General features: G+C 47.7%; 2 protein-coding genes across 4 annotated transcripts in view; one reads left to right on the forward strand and one right to left on the reverse strand.

The window, feature by feature from the left end:
* Nucleotides 1-6,121, reverse strand: part of KLHL10 (kelch like family member 10) — a 10,176-nt gene extending 4,055 nt beyond the window's left edge. Inside the window, exons 1-2 of one of the 2 annotated variants that reach the window (XM_003786364.3) lie at nucleotides 5,835-6,121; nucleotides 272-761 (exon numbers count right to left, since the gene is read on the reverse strand). In XM_003786364.3, the coding sequence (XP_003786412.1) occupies nucleotides 272-761; nucleotides 5,835-5,848 (504 nt within the window). In that variant the 5' untranslated portion in view covers nucleotides 5,849-6,121. Of the gene's footprint in view, nucleotides 1-271; nucleotides 762-5,772 lie in introns of both variants that reach the window. The other variant, XM_003786363.3, reaches the window with a different exon arrangement.
* An 814-nt stretch (nucleotides 6,122-6,935) lies between these two features.
* NT5C3B (5'-nucleotidase, cytosolic IIIB) overlaps nucleotides 6,936-7,957 on the forward strand; it is a 12,363-nt gene continuing 11,341 nt past the window's right edge. The window contains exons 1-3 of one of the 2 annotated variants that reach the window (XM_012803124.2): nucleotides 6,936-6,971; nucleotides 7,189-7,287; nucleotides 7,832-7,908. In XM_012803124.2, coding sequence (XP_012658578.1) covers nucleotides 6,960-6,971; nucleotides 7,189-7,287; nucleotides 7,832-7,908 — 188 coding nt within the window. In that variant the 5' untranslated portion in view covers nucleotides 6,936-6,959. Of the gene's footprint in view, nucleotides 7,288-7,831; nucleotides 7,909-7,957 lie in introns of both variants that reach the window. The other variant, XM_023511072.1, reaches the window with a different exon arrangement.

Below are 7,957 nucleotides of genomic sequence, written 5' to 3' on the forward strand. Positions count from 1 at the left end.
AGCCCAGGAGTTGGAGGTTGCTGTGAGCAGTGAAGCCATAGCACTCTACCCAGGGGGACAGCTTGAGGCTCTGTCTCAAAAAAAAAAAAGAAAAAAGAAAGGAAAAGAAACTATCAATGCCAAGAGAAAAAAGTTGCCAAATCCCAGAGAATAGTAGGAAATGCCTTCTATATAAGTACATGTAAATATAGCACTAGAATCTGTCAATCCCACTGGGATAAATGTATCAAGAGTGAGCAAATATGAATTGACAAAAATAACTAAACTTGACCTTAGGAAGCAAAATTGCAATGTGCTGCTTTCTATTTTGGGGGTCATGAGAAATCCATTTTAAGATGGCCTCAAATACAGCATCTTCCTGCTTGACATTGAGCTCATCTTTCTCAATGATATCCTTAAGTTCAGTGACTGAGAGCTCTAGAAACTCTGCTGAGACTTTCACCATCTCCTCGAAGTTGTGCAGTATGAACATGTAAGCTTTCTGCCTCAGCTCAGGGCAGTAGTAGTAGTCCGTGAACTTGCAGATGCCAATACAGTTATCCAAACACAGCTCCGACTTGAGGAACTCGCAGCAACCCCTGACAATACCCATGATGTTAAATTGGTCTGCTGCAGCCAGCAGCTTCTCCACGTTGTCCGGTGTGATAGGCACGGTCCGGGTGTATGCATATTCAATGATTAGCTTCATCATATCGGGGGAAATGCCAGGAATGTTGTATACCTTCTTTTCAGTGTTGTTCCAGCCACTTGTAAACAAAGCTCTAGAAAAAAAAGAAAGAAACTAGCACCCACTGAAATATTTCTCTCCTGTTTGCCATGTGCTTCCCACACCCCCACCTTTCCCTCTTGAGGAGAATTTGGACATTTTCCAAATAGTTCACAGCAAGCGAGTTGGAAGTAAATTGGCTTGAGAAAGTAGGGCACAGGCCTGTGCTTTATACCATGGACAAGAAGAGAACCTTTCCCAGAACTTTGAGTTTGGTAGCTCTTATCTTTATTTTTTTTTTTTGAGACAGAGTCTCACTTTCTTGTCCCCAGTAGAGTGTTATAGCTCACAACCTCAAACTCTTGAGCACAAACAATCCTCTTGCCTCAGCCTCCCAAGTAGCTGAGACTATAGGCACCTGTCACAACGCTGGCTATTTTTATTCTTTTTTTTGGAGACTGGGTCTCACTCTTGCTTAGGCTGATCTCACACTTGTGAGCTCAGGAGATCTACCTCCTTGGCCTCCCAGAGTGCCAGGATTACAGGCATGAGCCACCGCACCCGACCCTGGTTGCTCTTATCCTCATGATAACTAGGTCTTTTTTTCCATTTTGTGGATGGAGAAGTTGAGATCTAGAGCTGGGAGTAAAACCTAGGTCTCTTCTCTGTCTCAACCCATGGCCCACCAAATTCTTAAATTTTCCAAATTTAAGGAAATTAAACTTGAGCATTAATGTTTAAAATAATCAGCATTTTAGACCTGGCACAGTGGTTCATGCCTATAATCCTAGCACTCTGGGAGGCCAAAGCGGGTGACTTGCTTGAGCTTAGGAGTTTGAGACCAACCTGAGCAAGAGTGAAATCCCAACTCTACTAAAAGTAGAAAAAAAACTAGCCAGGTGTGGGCGTCGCCTGTTGCTCAGTGGGTAGGGTGCTGGCCCCATATACCAAGGGTGCAGGTTCAAACCCAGCCCCAGCCAATGTGCAACAAAAAAATAGCCAGGCATTGTGGTAGGCGCCTGTAGTCCCAGCTATTCAGAAGGCTAAGGCAAGAGAATCCCCTAAGCCCAGGAGTTGGAGGTTGCTGTGAGCTGTGTGAATGCCATGGCACTCTACTGAGGGCAATAAAGTAAGACTCTGTCTCTACAAAAAAAAAAAAAGAAAGAAAGAAAGAAAAGAAAAATCTAGTCAGGTGCTGTGGTGGGTGCCTGTAATCCCAGCTACTTGGGAGGCTGAGGGAGGAGGATCAGTTGAGCCCAAGAGTTTGAGGTTGCTGTGAGCTATGATGATGCCATGGCATTCTACCAAGGGTGACAAAGTATGACTCTGTCTCAAAATAAAATAAAATTAGTATTAATCAATACACATGCATAATCTGATCACTTACCCTTTTTATTGCTACCTCCTTAGTCCAGGCTACTGCCTTTTCTGGCCTGGATTATCCAAAGTATCCTCCTAACTCATCTTCCTGCTTCTGCCCTTGATACCTCTAGAGTTTTTAGTCCTTTTTTTTTTTTCTTTTTGAGACAGAGTCTCACTTTGTCACCCTTGATAGAATGCTATGGTGTTATCATAGCTCACAGCAACCTCAAACCCTTGGGCGCAAGTGATCCTCTTGCCTCAGCCTCCCGAGTAGCTGGGACTACAGGTCCTTGCCATAATGCTTGGCTGTTTTTGTTTTTGAGACCGAGTCTCATTTTGTCACCCTTGGTAAAGTGCTGTGGCATTGTAGCTCACAGCAACCTCAAACTCTTGGGCTTAAGCGACTCTCTTGCCTCAGCCTCCCAAGTAGCTGAGACTACAGGCACCTGCCACAACACCTGTTTATTTTTTTTTTGCAGTTTGGCTGGAGCTGGGTTCGAACTCTCCACCCTCCGTATATGGGGCTGGTGCCCTACTCACTGAGCCATAGGAGCCACCCATTCCTGGCTATTTTTAGAGACAGGATCTCGCTTTTCCTCAGGCTGGTCTCGAACTCCTGAGCTCAAGCGGTCCACCTGCCGCGGCCTCCCAGAGTGCTAGGATTACAGGCATGAGCCACTGCACCTAGCAGAGTTTATAGTCTTAAACCAACAGCTAAAGTGATCTGGATTTTTGGTTTTTGTTTGAGACGGGGTCTCACTTTTTCCCAGGTTAGAGTGCAGTGGCATCATCATACCTCACTACAGCCTCCAACTCCTGGGCTCAAGTGATTCTCCTGACTTAGCCTCTCCAGTATCTGGGACTACAGAGGCATACCACCATGCTGGCTAATTTGTTTATAGAGACAGGTAATGCAAGAGTGTCTTGTTATTGTCCAGTCTGATCTCAAACTCCTGGGTTCAAGTGATCCTCCCAACTCAGCCTTCCAAAGTGCAAGGATCACAGGCATGAGCCACTGTACCCATCCCAGAGTGATCCTTATGAGTGTATATTCTTCCACTTAAAACCTTCCAGTAGGCCAGATGCAGTGGCTCATACCTGTAATCCTAGTACTCTGGGAGGCCGAGGTGGGTCAATCTCTTGAGCTCAGGAGTTTGAGACCAGCCTGAGAAAAAGTGAGACCTCATCTCTAAAAAAATATCTGGGCCTTGTGGCAGATGCCTATAGTCCCAACTAACTTGGGAGGCTGAGGCAAGAGGATTGTTTGAGCTCAAGAGTTTGAGCCTGTAATCCTAGCCCTCTAGGAGGCCAAGGCGGATGGATTGCCTGAGCTCATGGGTTGGAGACCAGCCTGAGCAAGAGAGACCCTGTCTCTAAAAAAAATAGCTGGGTGTTGAGACAGGTGCCTGTAGTCCCAGCTACGTGGAGGCTGAAGCAAGGGAATCACTTGAGCCTAGGATTCTGAGGTTGATGTGAGCTGTGATGCCATGGCACTCTACCCAGGGTAACAAAGTAAGACTGTCTCACAAAACAAAAACAAAAAACCTTCCAGTGACTTCTCTTTGTACTAAGAGTGAAATACAAATTCTGTACCAGGGACCACAAAAACCCTCTGAGATCTGGCTCACTAATACCTCCCTAACTGTATTCTCTTTCACCTTCTCCCTCCAGCCTCCTCCTGGCCTCCCTTCTATTCCTTGAGCACACTAGAGGTGCTTGCACCTGTGGTTCTTTGTACTCACTGTTCCTTCTGCCTGGAAGGCTGCCTCAGATCGCCATATTTCTCACTCCTTCATTCCCTTGAAGTCTTTGCTCAAATGTCATTTTGTCAGCAAGGCTTTCTCTGACCATCCTATTTAACACTGGCACCCATCCACTACTCCCTATCTTCCTTTTATCTTCCCTAGCACGTGTGATGATCTGGCATATATTTGACTCATTTAGCGCCTCATAAGGTTTCTGAAAACAGGAATGTTCATCCTTTTATTGTTTTCTTTCCTGTATCCATCCAGAATAGTGCCTGTCAACAAACAGGCACTCAAGAAATAATTATTGAATAAATAAATGACTTCCATACCACAGCTATTGGATACCTACCAGACAGCAAGGTACTTTTCTAGGTATTGAAGAAGACAGAGTCCCTTATATGTTTTGTTTCCTTTTTCTAAGATGTTTAAGGAAATTCTTCCTCTAGAACTTAGGTCTGCAAACCTACAGCCTCTAGGCCAGCTTCAGCCCACTTCTTGCTTTCATACTGCTTTAACTCAGTGAGTAGGGCTTAAAATATTTTTTCCATTTTTTTGTTTGTTTTTTTGAGACAGAGTTTTACTATGTTGCCCTCAGTAGATTGCTGTAGCATCACAGCTCACAGCAACCTCAAACTCTTGAGCTTAACTGATTCTCTTGCCTCAGCCTCCCAAGTAGCTTGGGACTACAGGCACCTGCCATTAACACCTAGCTATTTTTTGGTTGCAGTTGTCATTGCTGTTTAGTAGGCCAGGGCCAGGCTCAAACCCACAAGCCTTTGTGTATGTGGCTGGCGCCCTACTGACTGAGCTATGGACGCCAAGCCTGTTTTTTCCATTTTTAAATGTTTGGGGGAAAATCAAAAGAATATTTTGTGATCTCTGTTAGTTATATAAATTTAAATTTCAGTGTCCATAGATAATTTTATTGCAATACAGCAATACCCATTTATTTAGTATTGTCTATGGCTGCTTTTGCAGTATAATGACAGAGTTGAATAGTTGTAAGAGACTGGATGGCCTGCAAAGCTTAAAATATTTACTATCTGAGCTGGGCCTGATGGCTTGGGCCTGTAATCCTAGAACATTGGGAGGGTGAGGCAGGGGGACTGCTTGAGCTCAGGAGTTTGAGACCAATGTGAGCAAGAGAGAGACCTCATCTCTACAAAAAATAGAAAAACTAGATGTGGGCATTGGCATGTGCCTATAGTTCCAACTACTTAGAAGGCTGAGGCAGGGGGATCCCTTGAGCCCAGGAATGTGAGATAGCACTGAGCTATGATGATGCCATTGCACTCTAGTCTGGGCATCAGAGCAAGACCCTGTCTCAAAAATTAAATAAAAATGTACCAGTTTGTCTTGTTGTGAATCCTGCTTTAGGATGAGTACAAGTTTTTAGCAACATGTGGTACATATTTATCATATCTTCATTGGAATTGTCTACTCAAACATTTTCAGCTCATGAACGAAATAGCCCTCTCACTTCCTGGGTTAGAATGGTTTTGGTCAAAACTCCCTTTATCTTCTGATAAACTATTTGCTGAGTACTTTCTCCTCATCCCCCTTCCCAGCCCCTCAATCCTTGTTAATTTATCACCCTGTTTGAAACAATCTCTCCTGGGATAGGAGTGATAGGGGTGCCTGAAGTAGCATTGTCATTTGGATTTAAGAAAGAAATTCAGTAGGGGTGTCCAAGCTTCTCAAAGTATGGTTTGGGTGAGAATCAAAGAAAGATGAAAGCATCTGGCCCACCAACAGTTGGCTGAAATCCAGTTGAAAGATCAGAGACAAAGAGGCTCTGATCTTAGCTGTGTCTCTTCAGAAGACAAACAAGGCAGTCTGAAGGAGCCCAGAGCTTTGACAGTGTTCCTAAGCTTACAGAACCAGAAAACGGATTTTTAAAAAGTCTCAAAATAGGCCCAATTCCCCTTTTGGCTTAGTTTGGTAACCTTGTTATACCTAAAGTAGGAACTGCAGCTACAGAGGATGTTCTTGTGGGCATTGAACTCAAAGCCATTGACCTTGATGACCACATCGCAGAGCTTGCCCTCTAGCCTAAGCTCGTTGAAGATCTCACAGGTCATCGCGCTCATCTTCCTCTCCATGTGAGGCTGGTGGAAACGTGTGGAGGCCGTCGTGCTCTCCATCTCCATGGCACCCTGGGACCAGCGGAGGGAGGCCGCTCTCCTAGGGTGTCGGGGAGGGTTCTGGGGGGCCCCTTTAGCCAGCTGTCGCTCCTTTTTCCCTACTACATCTTTCATATAGGGCCCATCAGGCAGCCCAAGTTCCAGAATCCTGGGCCAGCAGTGAGATCACTCAGGATTGTGCTCTCAGGTTCTGGAACTCCCTCCTGACCCTCCCACTTCCTCCTCCCCTCCTCCACCACTCCACTCAGCCTGAAGACCACCCCACACCTCCTTCTTGTTCTCAAACCCACAATAGAGCTGTGACCACAAACATCCAATAAGAGTTTTTATTGATTGCAGTTCCTGTTGCTCACTTCAGGTTGCCCAAGTCCGAATCCCTGAAGCACCCATCTACCTTCCATAGCTCCACACTTGGCTCCTCAGACACTGAGTTCAAGGAAATACAAGTCAGAAGACACAGAGGGAGAAGTAAAGCTGATTAAATTTCATACTGGTCCAGCTGTCCAGTGTCTTCCAGCCCCCTGGATGTGTTAGTCACTCAGTTTCTCCTGGAATAAAGAGTGGTCCCAATTAATCCAGAAGCATCTTCTGGAGGTTTAACAGATTCACTCTATGGCCCCTTCATATCCCCTCCCATCCAGCAGTGCCTCTGTCACAGAACTTTAAGCCAGGAAATGATCATTCTTGCCAGCCTATTTGCTCCAGAAAGACTGGCAGGAGTCCACCTACCCACGTAGCCCCAATATCTTGGGACCCTTACCCTTCTCCTCACAATAGAACCTGCCACAAGTTTCTCTACCTAGCCCACAGGTGGAGTCTGCCAAGGCCACCTGCGTCTCCCTGCACACTCAATCCCCGACCCCGCCCCGGGCGGCCGGGCCCCGCCCCGGCCCCGCCCCGCTCGTTGTCCGCCCCGCCCCCCGCGCGGGAGGCGACGCCTGCGCAGTGCTGCCGCCGGGCGGTCGTTGTCTTCCGCGCCACCGACTGGTTCCTAGCGACATGGCTGAAGAGGTGAGGCGGGAAGAAGAGTCTGGCGTGGGGCGGGCCCGGATCCCTGGGGAGCTCGGAGGCCCCCAGCGGGTAGCCGAAGCCCTGCCGCGCCCCCACAGCCAGTAGCCGTCCCCTCGCGCACCCCGGCCCCGCCTCGCAGGGGCGCCCGAGCGAGCCCCGGGCTCCCCTTGGGCCCAGCACGGCGCTGGGTCAGCCCTTCTCTCGGGTCTCGGGACAGGTGAGCACCCTGATGAAGGCCTCGGTTCTGATGCGGCAGCCCGGGCGGGTGCAGGAGATCGTCGGCGCCCTCCGCAGGGGCGGGGGAGACCGGTTACAGGTACCGCCGGGTTGAGATTGGGCCAGGCGGGTCTGGGGCGCTGGGGAGGTTTCCTGCCCATTGGGTCTTCCTGCAGCGGACACCTGCAGAAAGGGCCACAGGTCTGAAGGCAAGCAGGTTGGGCCTCATGTTTCACCTTGAAGGAGATCCCACCTGCCCTAAAACCTAGATTTCAGATTTCTCAATATGGTCATGCTACCTTCTCTACTTAAGGCAGAAGGCACCCCACACCGGGACCTGGGGCCTTATCCCTACACTACTTCAGACTAGTGCGCTCCCCAAGAAGTCAAGGATGTGGAGATGGGTTGTAACAGTGAAGATCCCGTAGAAATGACCACATGACATTGAGATGGGTGCTATTGAAAGATTCAGAGGGGTCCTGAGTCTCCCCCCTCCCACTAGGTTTTTCTCAGGGTTAATGTGTACTAATTAGGATCACTTCTTCCCTGTCCCTCTCTGTCCCTCCCTAATTCCCCCAGGCTGAGGCAAGGCCACAGGAGGAATGAGGTGCCTATTTAGGCCTCCTTTCTCTTTTACCTTGTAGGTGATTTCTGATTTTGACATGACGTTAAGCAGGTTTGCATATAATGGGAAGCGATGTCCTTCTTCTCACAGTAAGTCATATACTAGCTTGTCTTTTTCTTTTTTTTTTTTTGAGACAGAGCCTCAA

The sequence above is a fragment of the Otolemur garnettii genome, unplaced genomic scaffold (genome assembly GCF_000181295.1).
Source record: "Otolemur garnettii isolate 467f Iridium unplaced genomic scaffold, OtoGar3 scaffold00018, whole genome shotgun sequence".
Classification (NCBI taxonomy): Eukaryota; Metazoa; Chordata; class Mammalia; order Primates; family Galagidae; genus Otolemur; species Otolemur garnettii.